General features: G+C 35.8%; 1 protein-coding gene across 3 annotated transcripts in view; it reads left to right on the top strand.

Annotated features, from left to right (window-relative positions):
- LOC137615408 (choline transporter-like 1) overlaps positions 1 to 19070 on the top strand; it is a 92628-nt gene that overhangs the window by 11192 nt on the left and 62366 nt on the right. The window contains exons 1-4 of one of the 3 annotated variants that reach the window (XM_068345276.1): positions 4751 to 4891; positions 13878 to 13998; positions 14371 to 14528; positions 17586 to 17720. In XM_068345276.1, the coding sequence (XP_068201377.1) occupies positions 13897 to 13998; positions 14371 to 14528; positions 17586 to 17720 (395 nt within the window). In that variant the 5' untranslated portion in view covers positions 4751 to 4891; positions 13878 to 13896. Of the gene's footprint in view, positions 1 to 4750; positions 4892 to 7198; positions 7336 to 13877; positions 13999 to 14370; positions 14529 to 17585; positions 17721 to 19070 lie in introns of those variants that run through there. The other 2 variants (XM_068345274.1, XM_068345275.1) reach the window with 2 other exon arrangements.

The raw sequence follows: 19070 nt of genomic DNA, 5'->3' as shown, positions 1-19070 counted from the left end.
TTGCAAAACGTCTTAACAACATGCCAAAAATTCATCATCATCATCATCATCATCTCCTCCCACGTCTATTGAAGCAAAGAGCCTCGGTTAGATTTCGCCAGTCGTCTTTATCTTGAGCTTTGAAATCAATACTTCTCCATTCATCATCTACTTCGCGCTGCATAGTCCTCAGCTATGTAGACCTGGGTCTTCCAAATCTTCTAGTGCCTTGTGGAGCCCAGCTGAACGTTTGGTGAGCTAATCTCTCTCGGGGAGTGCGAAGAGCTTGCTCAAACCATCTCCATCTATTATATGATTTCCCCTGTATATTTTGCTTTACCTCCGTTCTTATTTAATTTCTTCCATCTTGCTATCCGACATCTCTTAACTTTTACATCAGAGTGTAAAGGGGGGGGGGGGGGGTGGATGTTTTCACAGCTGCTCATTGTGGCTGAAGGATATCCCTGGCCCCACCACCAGTCCATATGGTCCACTTACGTGAATCAAATCCCTCCTGATTTCTCTTGATGATGGAAGTTAAACAGTATTTGGTTGGTCAATATTTGGATTGGTGACCACCAACGAATGCCTGATGCCACTCAAACTGCATAAGAAAGTAAGATTACTCGGTAGTTTACTACTATTTTCACGTGGCAGAATAGATTAAGAAAATATACCGCAAGGGTGATTGTGGGAATTTTACGTGTAGATGCAATCGGTGTATTGGACGATTAATATGTTAATAAAGTATAATTGGACAATTTTAGATATAAGAATATACAGATGAGATGATGTAGACCTTTCAGACATGCCCTTTACACCTTCCCTTGGATAATAGGCTAGTTTGTGTTACTGTCCGTTGGGCTCCCCTCCCCCTCCCAACCACCAAGACACTACAAGACTTGGTAGGCAGAAATCTAAAAACTGAAGATCTCTATAAGTGAAGGCTCAATGAATGACTGTATCCTATTATTATTATTAGTAGTAGTAGTAGTAGTAGTAGTAGTAGTAGTAGTAGTAGTATTAATAGCTAAGCTACAATCCTAGTTGGAAAAGTAGGATTCTATAAGCCCAAGGGCTCCAACAGGGAAAATAGCCCTGTGAAGAAAGGAAATAAGGAAACAGATAGAATAGCAGCCCTGAGTTTACCCTCAAGCAAGCTTATTCTAACCCAAGACAGTGCAAGACCATGGTACAGAGGCTATGGCATTGCCCAAGATTAGAGAACAATGATTTGATTTTGGAGTGTCCTTCTCCTAGAGGAGCTGCTTACCATAGCCAAAGAGTCTCTTTTCCCTTACCAAATGACAAGTCACCACTGAACAACTGCATGTCAGTAGTTAACTCCTTGAATTAAGAATATTTGTGTTTCGGTTATCATAATGGTGTCAGGTATATGAGGGAAGAAGAGTCTGTGTAAAGGGTAGATCAGTCTATTAGGTATACTGTATATGTAGGCAAATGAAAAATTAGCCGTAACCACAGTGGGATCCAATTTAGTAGTTCTGTCTGGCCAGTCAAAGGACCCAATAACTCTCCAGTGATAGTATCCCAACGGGTGGCTGATGCCTTGACCAATCTACTATATACAAAGTCATGATGATTCTTTGAAGATACCTGATGTCTTTTACGACTTTCTTATATAGAATTTGTAATCCTTTTGTAAATGAGACACGACAGTCATCCAGCATCTCTTGAGCTGAATGATTTTCCTCAGGGGTTTTCCACCTCCAAGAATATTTCCCTCTTGTCATCACCGGGTTTCTTCAGATCAACAACCTACTTTTCCCACAAGTTAATTTTTTTAGCTGGTGAGAAAGATCGTGGTATTCAGGGTTGCCAGGTTTTCCAAATAAGAAAAGGCCAACGTCTGATCAACTGCAGCTTTAAAAGGCCAACCTAATAGTAGAAAAAGGCCGAAAATATAGCATTTAAGGCTAACCAATTTCAAAAAGGCCAAATTTAGGTATCTAGCACGAAAAAAAGCCAGATTTTGAGTATTTTGGGGCCGGAAAAAAGGCCAGCCTGGCAACCCTGGGTATTCTAATAGGTCAAATTAAAAACAGAGTTTAGTGTTACTTGTGTATGCATGATAAACAAGTTTATATTCATCTATGTTTATGCATGTTTGCATTGAATAAAGACACATATTTTTTTTTTATTTTGATTCAGTGATCAACTTTCTCTCATAAAACTATTGATATTTAAATCATGCTTAAAAATCTATCAGACGTGTTGCATTATCTCTTTCAGTTCCTGGATTTACGATTAATTCTTTGTTTAGAAACATATCTTTATACTGCACTGTATAGTGTTGTGTTTGGAGTTATTGAAATATCTCTCTCTCTCTCTCTCTCTCTCTCTCTCTCTCTCTCTCTCTCTCTCTCTCTCTCTCTCTCTCTCTCTCTCTCATATATACACACACACACGCACATATATATATATATATATATATATATATATATATATATATATATATATATATACTGTATATATATATATATATATATATATATATATATATATATATATATATATATATATATATATATATATATATATAATTTATTCCATAACTATATACGATTAAATGAAAGATTCCGAGAAAAAAGCAAATAGTAACATGATAGATTATCAAAGGATGAAAAGCCTGCATATATATATATATATATATATATATATATATATATATATATATATATATATATATGTGTGTGTGTGTGTGTGTGTGTGTGTGTGTGTGTGTGTGTTGTTCAAATATAGTGTGACCTAAAGTCCAAAGTGAAAGTAGAGAGAGTTGAAAAGTTGAGAGAGCATTTCTCTACGTGTAGATGGGTTGATAGACTGTGTGAAAGTTTATTAGTTTCCATTTCAGCAAATTGTTTCTTGTAATTATTATTTTCAGTCATTAGCAATTAATTATTTTGGGCATAGATTTAGTATGAATATCCTATACAAAACCTTTGCTGATATTAGAACCTTTTATCGAAAATAAAAATTATATAACAAAAAAAACCGTGAAAAATAAAATTAGTGACTATTCTAAATCCTTGATAAATTCGGAAAGTTCCATATCTAGTAATCTAGGGAATTGTGGTGGCCTGTTGAAAACGTCCCTGTCTGGAGATTTGCTGGGCTGGGGTTCGAGTCATGCTCAAACTTGTAGTGTTTGTAACATCGCTTGTGGGGGAGCCTATAGGTATACCTGCTGAATTACCAGCAGCCATTTCCTAGTCCTCCCTGGTCCTAGTTCGAATTGAAAGTGGGTTCGAGTCCCGCTCAAGTGCTGTTTCTTGTAGTGATTGCAACCTCGCTATCCTTGTGAGCTAAGGATGGGAGTTTTGTGGGGGAGCCTATAGGTATACCTGGTGAATCACCAGCAGCTATTGCCTAGTCCTCCCTGGTCCTAGTTTGGATGGAGAGGTGGCTTGGGCGCTGAAGGTACACTCGGGCACACTTCTATCTAGTTTCTCTTCCTATTTTGTTAAATTTTTTAAAGTTTTATGGGAAATATTTATTTTAATGTTGTTACTATACTAATATTTTCTTTTTCTTTATTTCCTTTCCTCACTGGGCTATTTTCCCTGTTGGAGCCCCTGGGCCTATAGCAACCTGCTTTTCCAACTAGGGTTGTAGCTTAGCATTTAATAATAATAATAATATATGGTCAGTCTCTAGGGCATTGTCCAACTAGCCAAGGCAATGTCACTGTCCCTTGCCTGTGCCATTCATGAGCATCCTTTAAACAAAAAATTCAAGATTCGAGACCTTGCCAGATGTTACTGAAGCTCTTGTAACAGTGAGGAAAATATATCTAGAGAAGAGATGTAGGTAGGATTTTTAATTAAATAAATCCTATTCACTCATAAATGTGGAAAAGGGAGATTCAAAGTTACAACGAAATATATTAGAGGAATATCGCAAAATAGACGAAAGATTTAGGAAGTAGAACCAAGACTAAAGAAATGCGTTACATTGCTGACTTAGCAATTTAAACAGTAATATCTGATCTCATAGAAGCGGCTTAACAGAAAAGAGATCGGATGATAATAATAATAATAATAATAATAATAATAATAATAATAATAATAATAATAATAATAATAATAATAATAATAACGCAGTTTAATGAGGAACTGTAGTGCAAGCACAAATCGAAGCATCATCTTCCTTCAATCACCTTTATTACAACGTTTCGGACAATTTGTCCATCATCAGTTTCTGTAAAGTTAAAAACATACAAAACATACATTGATACAAACAATAAAAACATTTTTAAAAGACATGAGCAAAAATAAGATAATTTACAATTATAAATAAATTATAAATAGTATTCAAAACACTTTTCTGCTGAAAGCAGAGTTATCTAAGTTTAGTTTTGGTTGAAGTTTTTCTATGTAAAATGTTTCCAATAATCTTAGCTCGGTCTCAAATCGAGCTTTACATAAAATACTAAAATCAAGATGATTAGTAATAATAATAATAATAATGATAATAATAATAATAATAATAATAATAATTATAATAATAATAATAATAATAATAATAATAATAATAATAATAATAATAATAATAATAATAATAATAATAATAATAATAATAATAAACAAAATAGAAAGATAGCATATAAGGCTAACGTTAAAGAAATACGAACTATCCAAGTTGGTAGGTACGTTTTCGAGAGCCGAGTTGACAATTGAAGAAGAGCAGACTCAGTGTCCGAGTGCATTGAAATGTGATCTTTTCTAGCAAATATGTTGTACCTTGACGGACAGTAAACAGTGCAGAGATGTGATTTAATGTTAAAGAAACAAAGATTTAAATCGAAAGTAAATCTGGACTCAGGAAAGAAAACTTTTAAAAGACTTGTCCTTCAATTTCATTTCTTTGTGGTTTTACATAAATTATGAAGGTAAGTGAGAATGTTGTGCCCAGTGGAAAATAGTATGTGTATATATATACATATATATATATATATATATATATATATATATATATATATATATATATATATATAGCCTATATATGTATATATATATATATATATATATATATATATATATATATAGCCTATATATGTATATATATATATATATATATATATTTATATATATATATATATATATATATATATATATATATATATATATATATATATACAGTATATATATATATATATATATATATATATATATATATATATATATACAGTATATATATATATATATATATATATATATATATATATATATATATATATATATATATAATATATATAAATATATATATATATATATATGTTTGTGTGGTCTGATTTGTAACGTCTCTCCCTCGTGTTTGCCTGTCGGGTGTTCGAGTCCGGCTCAAACTCGTTAGTGCCATTAGTGTCTGCAACCTTACCACCCTTGTGAGCTAAGGTTGAGGAGTTTGGTGGAACCTATAGGTCTATCTGTTGAGTCATCAGCAGCCACTGCCTGGTCCTAGCTAGGGCGCTGATCACATAATATATGGTCAGTCTCCAGGGCATTGTCCTGCTTGTTAGGGCAATGTCACTCTCCCTTGCCTCTGCCATTCATGAGCGACCTTTAAACTTTAGGCACTAAACATTAACTGCAGGGCCCCTTTGGTTCTTAGCTGCAGACATTTAAGCCTTTTACTTATACCCCAGTTTCCGCTTCCTTTCTACGAATTGTCTTTATTTAATCTTTCTTAAACGTTTATGTCAAACCACATCGGGACTTTCTCTTTGTTGGGCTTGAGTGTCGAATGGCTTCCTCGGCTATTTTGAATAAATCCAAATGACTATATACTCACGCGGATTACTGTAAGCGTTATTATTTCAGGGTCTTGACTAGTCTTGCTTTAACTTCAGAGCATAACTACGAGGTATTTTATGACATGCGTTATGAAAGCATATGTTATAAATAATAGTACCTTTGTGACATATCAAATGCTATTACCAAAAAAAAAAAAATCAGACATTGCAAATTCCTAAATAGCAGTTTCTAATTTTGCACACCTATAGGCTATACGAGTGTTCCCAAGTTTATTTTATGTTTTCATTTCAGTTACTGCTGATTTTGCTTGTTATTTTTTTCCATTTCTCTCATTCTAATTTGAAAATGTTCACCCTTGTTTATTTATCTAAAGGATTTGAGCAAGGTATTTTTGTCTATAATTTTGATACTCTTCTCCCAGACGAATTAGTTTAAACCTCATATTTTGTTTCATATATTCTACTATTTTTTTAGAATCACTTTATGTTTTCTAGATTGCGATCATTATTCCCTTATTCGTTTTCGTCCTTAACATAAGAATAGATGATGAATAGATTTATCTGAAGATAGACCCAATGCCGTAAGCAATAAAAGGAAAAAAATACCAGCGATTGAAGTTTCCCTAATAATTTATTTCCATTAAGCTTGTCGCTCCAAAGCCGTGCTCACAAATGCTATAATTTCCCCCCGAATATTGACATACCCTTGAAATGATAGCTAAAAGTTTAAAATAACCACATCATTTGGAACTTAATAGTTTATATATGACATGTCTGTTTTGACGTTGTTACTTATTTTAGAATGATTTATTGTTAATTTGTTCTCTTCATTTATTTATTTCCTTTTTTCCTTTCCTCACTGGGCTATTTTTCCCTGTTGGAGCCCCTGGGCTTATAGCATCTTGCTTTTCCAACTAGGGTTGTAGCTTGGATAGTAATAATAATAATAATAATAATAATAATAATAATTCCCACCCTTTCCAACACCGATCAGAGGAAAGAGTTACTTTTCTAATACGACAAATCTATAGACCAAGATGTGCTTTGTTTGTACACTCATTCACAGTTCCATTGTTCGGAAGACAAAACATAGAATGTGGTCTAGGCATGAGAGACAGTTTACATTTAGAACATTTCTTTTAATATTTACAGGTCGATTAGGTAGTTTATTGATTCATATTATCATTTGTTTAAATATCTGGTTATCGCATTTTACTGTATCTTGCGAATTTCTAATGTGGCAAAGCATAAGTAAGAATAATCTAAATATCCTGTATAAATGACAAAATACGTGACCATAGAAGAGATTTAATATTATATGGATTTTATATTAAATTTTTTATATGGTGCATAAAATATACATATGGAATCACAAAAGTAAAAATTTCACTTTTAATATCTGCTGCACTGTGAAATCGTGAGTTGTATCCATCAAGTAAACAAACTTCAATGAGCGACTCGAGTGAGAGTTCGAGTTTCGAGTAGCACCTGTGCGTCGCTTGTATAGATAGTGTCCTACGATCGAGATTGTATTAGGTTATGCTAATTACCTTCGAATTATATGTATGACCAAGTGAAAGGTATGTATTAGATTTGAGAATTCATGCCAGAATTTTAGGTGGTTTAGCTTCGGCTAAACCTGTGGCTGTAACCTTATCGGCTCTGATTACCTTACAGTAGGGTACCGGGGTTCTTGCCATGTCTAATATGGGATATTTTAAGCAAAATTAAGCCTATGGTTTGTTATTTATTGTATATTAGACATTGAGGGGGTGTACGTATGATAAACGATCACCTGTACTTATGATGATACTTGACTTAGAGTACGGCAGAATAAGGGGGGTTCACATTGGGACGTCAACCCCCCCCCCTTAGGTAAGTAGGTAAGGACACGGCATGTAAGTTAAGTTAAGGAGGAAAGTTTAGGTTAGTTGATGTCCATTTTGTATGCAATTATGAGGAATTGGCCGCTGATATACAAAGGCTTCTGTTCAGCTAGGCCTAACCTTCGTTTTCGGTTTTATTGTATATTATTACATCTCAATGTATCCTAGTATTCCAACTACTTTTTCTTATAGGAAAAATTACGCTCCCTTCGAAAATAACACACTTTCCCGTCGCAAATGAATAGTTACAGAAATATATATACATCTATATCCGCCGATAATGGGGGACCCCCAGTGGGAACTCGGGGTTTTGGGTGGGGAAAACATACTGGGGAATCGATATATAACCGTAATTCAGTCCTTTTCTTCTCTATACATTTCTTTCTGGTATTTATTATAACCGTAGGAAAAGTCAAATCAGTATACCTGGATATATTTGGGAGGAGCCATTTCAAAGGTTATTTCTTGTAGTAATACAGTAACCAGTGCTGCCAACGCCTGATGTAGAGTAAATGTTAGCATTCCATACCTGATGTAGATCAAATGTTAGCGTTTCATGCTAACATTAGCACCCATTTGTTCGTTTGTTCGTTCGCCCCACCTTCCGTCCTTCGTTTCTCTCCATTATTACTCTTTTTATTACCGTATTATTTTCTCATTTTATATTCCCATTCAATATAATTTATCATACATTCCATTTTACCTTCCTATATTGGGTTTATGTGTTTTGTTATTTCCTTTCCCATTTGTACATACGTTCGTTTCATCAGTTTCCGATCTGCGCATATATCCCCCCGCCCCCTGCGCAGGAGTTTCCACTCCCCCTTTTACTCTTTTTATTAGTGTTATTTTTTCATTTTTTATTCCCATTCAATATTATTTATCATTCATTCCATTTTACCTTCCTATATTGGTTTTATTTGTTGGGTTATTTCTTTATCCCTTCCCGGTTTCACATAAATTCTTACCCTGGACTAGTTTTTTTATCCAGTTAATTCTCGGTATGATCTCCTCATTTTATATTCCCATTCACTATTATTTAACGTTCATTCCATTTTATCTTCCTATATTGTTTGTAATTATTTTTGTTGCTTAGTTCCTTTTCTCTCCTCTGTGTCTTATAAAACTTTTCTTTCGTCTAGTTTCCGTGTTTAGTTCATACATGTTTTCTCTTTTGTTCGTTGTTTTTCCCTTAACCAATCATCACTCTAGGCCTATTCAGATATCTCCCTACCCCCCCCCCCCCCCCTTCCTTTATCTCTGTATGCGCTGTTTTCCGACCCATTGTTCCCCTGCCTTTCCCGTTTTAACCTTTGACCTAGTTACCCGTCCTTCGTTACTAGTGCGTTTTTTTTCCCGTATTTTGAGATGGAACATATTATAGAAACTTGTACCGGTTGCAGCATTCCGTATCTAAAAGCAGTGGCTCAATTCCATGGTGATTTTGGTGATAATTCAGGTTATGTTGATCATTTTCTTAAATCTCACAATGTTATTCCTCAACGTTTAAACTGCCCCAAGTGTCGTGCGCTTTTATCTTATAGGGCAGACATTCACGGGTTTTATTGCTCTACTGTAACCACCATCCGTAAAACTAAGAAGAAACGTCGTTGTGGGTATACTGTTTCGTCCTATAAAGGTACTTTTTTGGACCAAAGTCGGCTACCCCCATGGAAGATAATATTATGTGCGAACCAGTTTTTGCATAAACATTCGGACCATGAGACCCTCATGGATGGTATAGACATATCTTCAAAGACTAGTGTGGATTGGAGAAGTTTCTGTTCGGAGGTTACCGAATACTTCTTCGATAACCAAGAGGCGATTGGTGGTGATGGAGTTACTGTTGAAATAGACGAAACCCATTTTGGTAAATGTAAATACAACCGTGGTAGACCGTTAAGTGCCATATGGGTCTTTGGGGGTATTGAACGTGTGACCAAGAAATTTTTCATTATCCCTTTAGTTCCCCCCCTTTCTACTAAACGAGATGCTGCTACTCTAATTCCCCTCATCCAGAAGTATATTAAACGTGGTAGTATTATTATGAGTGATAAGTGGGCTGCATACAACTCTTTATCGGAAATTGGTTACGTTCATAAGTCGATTAATCATTCGGAGAATTTCGTTGACCCCCTAGACCCAACCATCCATACTCAAAATATAGAACGTCTCTGGAGAGAAGTGAAGGAGTGGGTTCAGAGACCTGGAATCAAGCCTGAACATTTCAAGCAATATTTTTCCAGGTTCTTTTTCACCCACTACTATCCTCGTCATACGTTGCTGCACCACTTTTTCATTACTGCCAGTCGCCTCTACCCTCCTTTACAACATCAGACAATCGACCCCCCTACCCTCAAGACCCCGATGACCCCCAACCATCCACATCCCAGTCATAGAAGTTAATCCGTCAGTCTCTTCCTTCCGAGTCCAGCAAGTTTCGACGTTTCCTTCATAAAAGTAAGTCATTCCTCAATAGTCATTATTCGTGTTTTGTGACCGGGGTACTTCTAGGCAAGGTTAGGTGGGTTTGTTAGGTTCTGTGGCCTTTCGTACCACTTATATGGAGAAATTATTGAATATATCTGAGGAGATATTTAGCAGTTCTAGCTCTAGTAATGACATCGTGTCGTTGGTAGTTCTGTGTACCATTCGTCTCCGTTGGTAGTACTGTGTATCAAGGTAAGTCATTCCCCCATTCTTATTATATATGTTTTGTGACCGGGGTACTTCTAGGCAAGGTTAGGTGGGTTTGTTAGGTTCTGTGGCCTTTTGGTACTCTTTATTTATTGTGTAATAGTTTTATGGAAGTATTATTTAGTTTACGTATGAAAAAATTTATTTCTACCTCTAGTAATGACATCGTGCCGTTGGTAACACTGTGTACCATTCGTCATCGTTGGTAGTTCTGTCAACCATTGGTAACGTTGCTAATGTTATCGTCCTCGACATCTGTTGTTTATATATTTTAACTCAGTATATATGTCCACAGTGTTAATATTTATATGGTTCATTTGTATTGTATTTCATTGTGTGATTTAGTACAGGAAATATATGATTTCCTTTAGTAGATATCGTGATTTAACTGGTTTTCTCATTCATTTCATCCGTAATAACATCAACCAATTCGACAACTTATAACTAACCGAATTGGTTGATCTGTTTGCGATTGAAATGGTCATCAAAATCGGTTAAATCTCGTTATTTGCTATAGGAAATCATATATTTCTTGTGCGTAGTCACACGATGTAATAATATACAAAATTACCTAGTTTTCACTATTTGATGTAAATTGTCTGGCCTTTGTGGTTGGCCCAAGCTCGGGCTCTTGTTCTGCAGGCCGTAGAATTTCCACTTATTGCTCCAGTAATGCTTGGATTTAATTTTATATAATTTGGTGTATTTATAATGATGGCTAAGCCTCATAAGTCCCTTATTTTTTACCCAATCGCAAACTTTTGTAGAATGGGAACTTCGCAATTGTTCAAATTGCCCCAGGTAAGTATTTACCAAGTTAGGGTATGTATGATAGCGGCCACCCGTATGTTTGATGACGGCTAACTTAGAATACGGCAATCCAGGGGGGTCGCAGGGGGACTTAGGTAAGAGCACAGCTTGTAGGTCAGGTTAAGGGGGAGAGTTTAGGTTAGTTGATGCCCAGTTTTTATGCAAGCAGGAGACTCCCCAAGTTAACATAGAATTTTTTTTGGACAATCTTCAAATTGCCTTAGAATATCTAAGTTGAACTAGTTCTTTTCCCTGTCAAACAATTTCTTGCTCATTTAGCTCCTAGAATTCACTCTAGATGACGTTTTGATCATTTCAGTTGCTCTTTAAGTGGGGGAACATTGTACTAATTGGCGTACGCAGTAATTTAGAACGATCCCATCAGAACCCGCTTAACCAGGGAAATTGCTGGAGGGCTTTTTTTTATCCAATCAGAATTCAAACAGGCTAATGGACGCACCGAGCATGGTGTGGTGATGCCCGTTTTTGGCCTCTGGGACTTGAAGATCGCAACATTAAACTCCGAGAGTGATGAAGTTCGATCTGATGTATGGGATTTTTTTCTAAAATTTGAACAATCCAAAACTGGCGAGGGTTATTAACTCCCAACAAAGGGAGTTTACAAAATACTATACTTATATAAAATAGGACTTCTGTGAGATTATTTCAGCATTTGTTTATGTATAGTGTTGGTGACATGTGCTATGTTTACAGTGGAAAATTAACTCTCGATGTCAAGTCCAGATTTTTTGGTGCTGTTCAATTAGTTAGTGCAGAAGGAATATTGCCAAGAAATGTGGAATTTTTCTTTGAAAGACCCAAACTATCTTGTGAAAATGTTTTGGTTATATTAGCTTGCTTTATACTGTATATAGTGTACCATGGAATATGCTCCCGTCCATCGCATTCACTGCAAAAAAAATAAGAAAGATGTTCCTTTGGAAGAAAATGATGCAACCCAAACGGGGTGAATGTAGTTTTTTTTAGTCTTCTGTACTGGTAAAATTGATTGTGTTACCTGCCTGGAGTGAAGCTGGTTAGGAGGTAAATACTGGGTAAGCTAAGAATACGGCAGACTAAGGGGGGTCACAAGGGGTCATCAGCCCCTCCCCCAATAGGTAAGTTGGTAATGACATGGCTCATAGGTTAGGTTAGTTGGTGTTCTTGTGTAGGGTTTTTGCAGTACGATGGGCACCTACGAACTAAGGAAATTACCATTTTCTATGTGCACAAGAGGCCCTGGCCATCAAAATACAAAGGCTGTGATAAACTTAAGTAGAAAATTTAGATGTTTTTGACGATTTTTATGACAGTAACAATTGGTAACCCAAATTTGGTAAATATTGTATTTATAACTTCACATCGCTTTGGAACCATAGTGAAATAGGGTTTTCCTAGATGTATTTTCATGTTTTTCAAATAGTTTCATTATTACTGGAAATTGATATTTTTAGAGTGTGGAAATATTTTCTTCAAGTCCAAAGCCTAACAATTTTCAGTACTGAAAGCCCTTAAAAACCTCCGAAAAAACAAGGAACTATGACTGAAAATCCATATTTCACCAGATGAATATCAAAACAGTATGAGAATAGGTCGAAGTTAGAGGCACTATAGAAAGTGGGAAATTTCATATTGGCAGGGATTACCAATATATTCAAGTTGAAAGAAAACGAAGGGATATGCACTAACCTGAATTACAGTAATCCCTTGCCATATTGTGGTTCACCTATCTCTCAATATATCTTAGATTTATAGATACATACAGAAGGTCCTCAACGTACAAACTTAATAGGTTCCAAGAGGCAGTTTGTAAGTAAAATTTTTTTTAAATTTTATTCTAGGGTAGGCGTAACCTGACTCCCAATGCCTGCGATTTCCAGCTACAAATGTCCGCAAATAGTTCTGTTTCATATGAGATAAATATCAGGTTATTGTAAATATTGTTTTGATAGCTGTATTAAATTATGTAATAGTTTCTTTAATAGTATCTTTATCTTGAAATCGTTATGATTTCAGTGGATTTGTGTATGTATCTCCGAATGTTTGTAAGTTAAATACTGTACCTGTATTTGTAAGGTGAGGACCTTCTGTATGTAAATCTATAAGGTGAATACCTCTTTATATCGCTGGTTTCTTAGGGCAGATAAGTTTCATATTCTTCACATATAATTATTTTTTGTTTAGTCATTTTTGGTCCTAAAATGTAATAAATTAGATTAAGTAATACAGTAAATAGAAATTCGGTTTGGTAGCAAGAACGCAAATTATTGTTCATTCAGTTTATCGGGAAGAAGAATTGCATAGTGTGCCATAGGTGACACAAATACTCGCACATCTGGATGAAAGCAAGACTTGTGAAGGGGGAGAAGAGTAGTCTAGCTTGTCCAGATGATTTGTACAAGCTGCACTTTTGACTGGAAGAGTGCGCTGATCAGTATCCTGGCTGCTGATTGGCTGTTGTAGCACGGGATCTCACTTAAGTATCCCAAATTGTCCAGTTTAATTTTATGCATACTTATGCGATGTCGCTCTGAATCTTTTATCTGTGCCAAACAGCACCGGAATAAGCCGATTTAAATGACAATATTTTGTACTGCTAAGGAAAATACAAATGGAAAAAAAATGTGTAGATGTTATGTTATGTTGTGAAATATAGTTCATGCAGTTTTTCTAATTAGCTAAATGCATTTTAATCTTTTGTCACAGACTAACAAGTACATTTCTTTCAGGTCCTAAATTCTAGACGCAATGGGTTGCTGTGGTGAAAATAGAAATCCTGCCCGAGAGGAGGATAGACGACCTACAGATGTACTTTGGCTCATCATATTCTTCTTATTTTTGGCTCTTATGGTAAAGTCACAAGTCCTAGAGTATGCTTATTTGAAGTTTGAAATATTATTTCACTACAAATGGTTATGGTTGGATGATACCCATGTTTCAGAAGTTGGTAAAAATATATACAATACTTTTATTCTGGATGACAATTCATGTCTATGTAATTGCAGTATACACAGTTGCTTAGAATTGCAAGTTTTTTTAAACTTATTGAAGTATAAATATAATAGTACTACAACATAAAAATTTATTGTTAAAGCATGTGATGTAATTACTGTAGGGCTATATTTTTCCTTCACATTAGGTGATTAACATACTGTATTGTACAGTACAGTATTGAGTTTTGTTACCTTCTCATTTTTGGCAAATTCACGTTTTTTCTTTCAGATATTTATTGCAGCCTTTGCTTTGGTGTATGGAAACCCTTTACGCTTGGTCAACGGATATGACAGCTTTGGAAATGTGTGTGGCAGCAGTAATCACCTAATGGTTGATCATGACAATAAAACAGGAATGTTTTTGGGATATGATGCAACAGATCTCAAGTAAGTTTGTAATCAGTCCCTTTTATAATGTTCAGTGATGAGGCTTTGATGATTTTTAAGTCCATACCCAGAAACAAGCCATAACTTTATATGAGTCTTAACAATATGATTATAGTCCATTTCTTTTAGCGATGCATATTTGCACCGACCTGCAGCGGTGCCCTTTTAGCTCGGAAAAGTTTCGTGATCGCTGATTGGTTGGAATTATCTCGTCCAACCAATCAGCAATCAGGAAACTTTTCCGAGCTAAAAGGGCACCGCTGCAAGTCGGTGCAAATATGCATCGCTAAAAGAAATGGACTATAGTAGGAAAGATCAGTAGTTTTCTAAGTTCTTCAGACTTGAAATATCCAGAGCTGGAAAGTAGATCAAAATGATTGAGTTTATATAGTAAGAAAGGATCAATCAGTTAAGCAAGTGGTAGGCATGGAATGGGAATAGCTAAATTCCAATCAGTGGGTGGGTAAATGAGATCAGTAACGCAAAAACATTAGAATACAAGCAATGTGCACGAGATGAAGGGAGTAGAGAGAACTTGTTCAACATTAGATCTCACAGGAAAATTTGTTAATAAAATGGCGTTGATAATAGTGTTTGTTCTACTGTGCAGTATTACCTACAGTTACATGCCGCTAGATATAAGGGTGTCCTAGTGACAGGAATTGATTGCATCCCTCTCACGTATCTTATTCTATAGACTTGAATTTGTAGGAATGCTGAGCATCCCTTTACTCGGATTAAAGATTAAAAATTGTTCCTGAATTTCAAATTGCATGGTAGGTTAGTTCACGTCTGGAATTATGAGGCGTGCAGAACATTGTTAGTATATTTTTTCTCACAGTCATGTGTGGGCTTTATCAATACTGTGTGTGTTTTCAACTTTTTAGTGTTGGGTATCATTCTTGTGGAATTATTGCACTAATCTAAACCCAGGATGTTGGTTTTAAGCTTAAAAGCTTTGATGGTCTTGCAGGTACCGCTTAGAGTTTTCAGGTCATATTGATGAACACTAAAAGGAAAATAATAAGGGTGGAATAGGCCAAAATATTAACATCATTTGTTCTTATGGTATGAATAAAACCCCCATCAGCACAATTATGAAGAAAAAGCAAAAAGTCAGTTGTTGGTTGTTATAATGCAAAGTAAATTTGAAATGAAATACCATTCCAGTGAATTTAAAATCTTTTTATGTAGAAAAAACTTGTAAAGATTCTGGGTACATACTTAGGGTAACTAAGTGTGAAATCATCTAATTGAAAATGGAAAAGCTAAATTTGTGAGTTGGTGGTTGTGAACATGGAAGGGAAATTATTCACAAATTTTATGAACAACAATTTTTTTTTAGGGGGTGGGGCCTGATTTTGCTACTCAGAAGACCTATCCTACTTGTGTATCTAGACTTCTTATACCTATTGTTGTAAGATAATATGCTTTCAAAGTTGTTACCGTAGAATTTTATTATGTAAAAATAGTTGTACAAGATTGAGAAGGGACAGCTGAGATGGCTGGGACATTTAATGAGAATGGATGGAAATAGAATTGCAAGGAAGAGATGGGACTAGACGCCTGGTGGGAGGAGATCAAGAGGTAGACCACATAAATGCTGGAGGGATGGAATTGAAGAGATTCTGACAAAGAGCAACATGCCAACAATTGAACAGCTGAGAAGAGAGTGAATTTTTGAAAACAGAATTGAGTGGAGAAGACAATTGATTCCACTGACAGGCTGAAAGCCTACCTGGGAGTGGAAGTGAAGTGAAGTTGTAGGAATTATTGATACAATTGTTGGCTATGGGTAGACATAACAAGGTCAGTGGATTAAAAGAAAAAACTTCAATTTGTTTGTCAAAGAAATGGAAGGAAAGTCTATATATATACCGTAAAGTATTGTAAATCAATTATATTTTACATACATTCTTTCTTATGAAAAGCTAAGAAATTCATGATACATATGTAGGCTAGCTTGGTGGCAGTTGAAAGATCAGCTGACTGTAAACACAGTAGGGCCATGAGCTGGAAACCTAGTCTTATTGTGTTGGACTTTACGGCAGGCCGACCCACTCTCGGAACATGTCGTTTGTATCTTAGGAACTATATCGTGTATGATAGACTGGAAAGATCGGATTCTCTAGAACCCTTATCTAGTCTAGAATACAGTTCAACATGGCAAACCAAACTCTAGCACAGGATGTTATCAGCCTTTTGCGTTGATTACGTCAGGCTGAATAGGTTACAGGAGTCAGCAATCCACTGCTTATGTGTGTCTGGGAAGCTGCCATCACCATCTCATCAATCTCTCAGTATACTCAGACTGAATGGGATGTTTCATAGGTTCATAACCTCATACTTCAGTTTCTTTCCAAATACATTTGTGCTGGTTAAGTTCTGTGGGATAAAATCCCTCAGCTAAGGTTTGAGACTACAAAGTAAATATGAGGGATTGTGTTTTCATAAGAAAAAGTCGCTATGTTTCAAGGTAACATGTTTTTCGGAGATTTAATAGTTTTATGTTTTCTGTTAGATTCCAACTTCTGACCATTTCAGTGCAAAGAAAAAAATTGAAGATTGGCAGTGATGAGCAGGTGTACTTCCACCCTATCACTTATTACTGTACTGAACTACTTGTTGACAAGTTCATACAGCTAAACTATCTAGTGCCAAAGTTATATCCAGAGTAAATTTTATATGGAAATTAATGCAGAATTGGTAGGGTTCATGCAGTAGCAGATAATCTTGTACAATAGCAAGGATTGGTTATATCTGGGTTTTATTTCATACTAAGAATTTAATTTACATAAGGTATCTTATTAGTTGAAATTAATGTAGCAGATCACTCAGAAAATTTGATAGTGTGCACTGTAACATGTCAAATGTAAACTTTCTTCTCAATATAGGAAGATTTCATATACCATATTTCTTTTTGTGTTACATTGGACAAAAAGATTTATAAGAATATGGATGTAAACATTCCATTCTTTGGTGTATGCTATTTGTATAAGAATATTTGCTGTAGTCTTGGGATTTTTAATTATAATGTCCTTTTTTTTTCTCCTACAGATATGTATTCTTCTTTGATGTATTGAACCTCAACAGATCCCTGAAAATTTGTGTGAAAAAGTGTCCGGACCGAACACTATGGACTTTACAAGACATTCATGAATTTCATAATCGTACAGGCTCTGGTCTTTGTAGGTAAGTTACAGTTTTGGTTGAACTAATAAATAAGATATAGTACTACAAAGGTACACAACAAGATCAAGGAAGTGTGTCATTTAATTTTCTATTAACCATTCACAATTGAAAGTAGTTCTCAAAGCTACTGTAAGAATATGGTAAGTGTTACTTGTGAATACAATTGGTGGTAATGAAGAAGTAAAGGGAATTGCAAGGCTGGGAATGTTGAAAGTATGCTTACTATACCATTAGTGATAGGTAATAAAATTATAACTTATTCCTTCATTTGTTCCTATATGTAATACAAACTGTCAAACTTTATTAGGAATATGACTTCAACGAACCTGGAATGTCCGTTTAAACTTTAAATGAGGTAGTAGTAGCAGCTGGCAATTGGCAGGTAGGCCCCACCCACCCACCAGGTAGTGTAACCTTCACTTTGACATCGACCGCTGAAGAATAGATGTAATTCTTGGTATCTTGATGACTGTAATTGTGTGACATTTTTCTGTGCTGCCTGCCATTATCCAACATACTTGATCCTTTCGAGTAGCATGTTTGTTGCTGTTCTATCCCTTATGTGTGTGGCCATACAATGACGATGACATGAACTAAAGGGAGTTGATTATCCTTGGGCATGGCTGGTGTTCTGTCAGAAGAATTCCTCCTCTGCTGAGTGTGGAGGAGAAGGGTGCCACCATTCATTTTCCCTTCAGGGTCTGCCGATCCCAGAATGCATAAGGACACATCACCTTGTTGCGTTGTTGTGGTCTCTTTCTCCGTTAGAGCATCAACATTGGCCTGCATGAATCTGGAGAAGAATTTCAAATTCTTCCTTTTCCCCATGCCTCCTATTTGCTGATTTTTCTGCAACTTCTAAAGAAGAAAGAATGGAAGACTTCATTGAAGAATTCCATTAAGTCTGATTGATATTAGTTATGTATACGTAACCCCTCCTGTGGGAGAGAGTGCAATACCAGGAGCCTACCATCTTGAATGCTGAGAGTTGTCCCATGGTAAGAAGAAACATTGGCATACACAACACCAGGGAGGTGTGTATGTACTCTGTATGGGTGTTTTCACAACTTTTACCTGTGCTTGGTCTAGTCCTGGGAGGAGGGAGGGCCAGGAGATGTCCGATAGTGGGAAGAGACTTTGGTTCTCTCAACTTTCTTGAGAGTTGAGCATATGCACTACTGGTCGGGATGGAAGGACACCGCTGATCCTTCCCTTTTCCTAGTGTCTCTCTCTCTCTTATCTCATTCAGAAGAGAGAGAGAGCAGTGCATGCTGAAGAGATATCAGTACGAGGTTTCTACCGCTGCATCCCCTTTGCATGTTGTAGGGTTCCAAAAACGACAACGATTCT

Source organism: Palaemon carinicauda, chromosome 21, assembly GCF_036898095.1.
Source record: "Palaemon carinicauda isolate YSFRI2023 chromosome 21, ASM3689809v2, whole genome shotgun sequence".
NCBI classification, from domain to species: Eukaryota; Metazoa; Arthropoda; class Malacostraca; order Decapoda; family Palaemonidae; genus Palaemon; species Palaemon carinicauda.
Note: the sequence above shows the minus strand (reverse complement) of the source record. Positions and strands in the feature narration are given on the sequence as shown.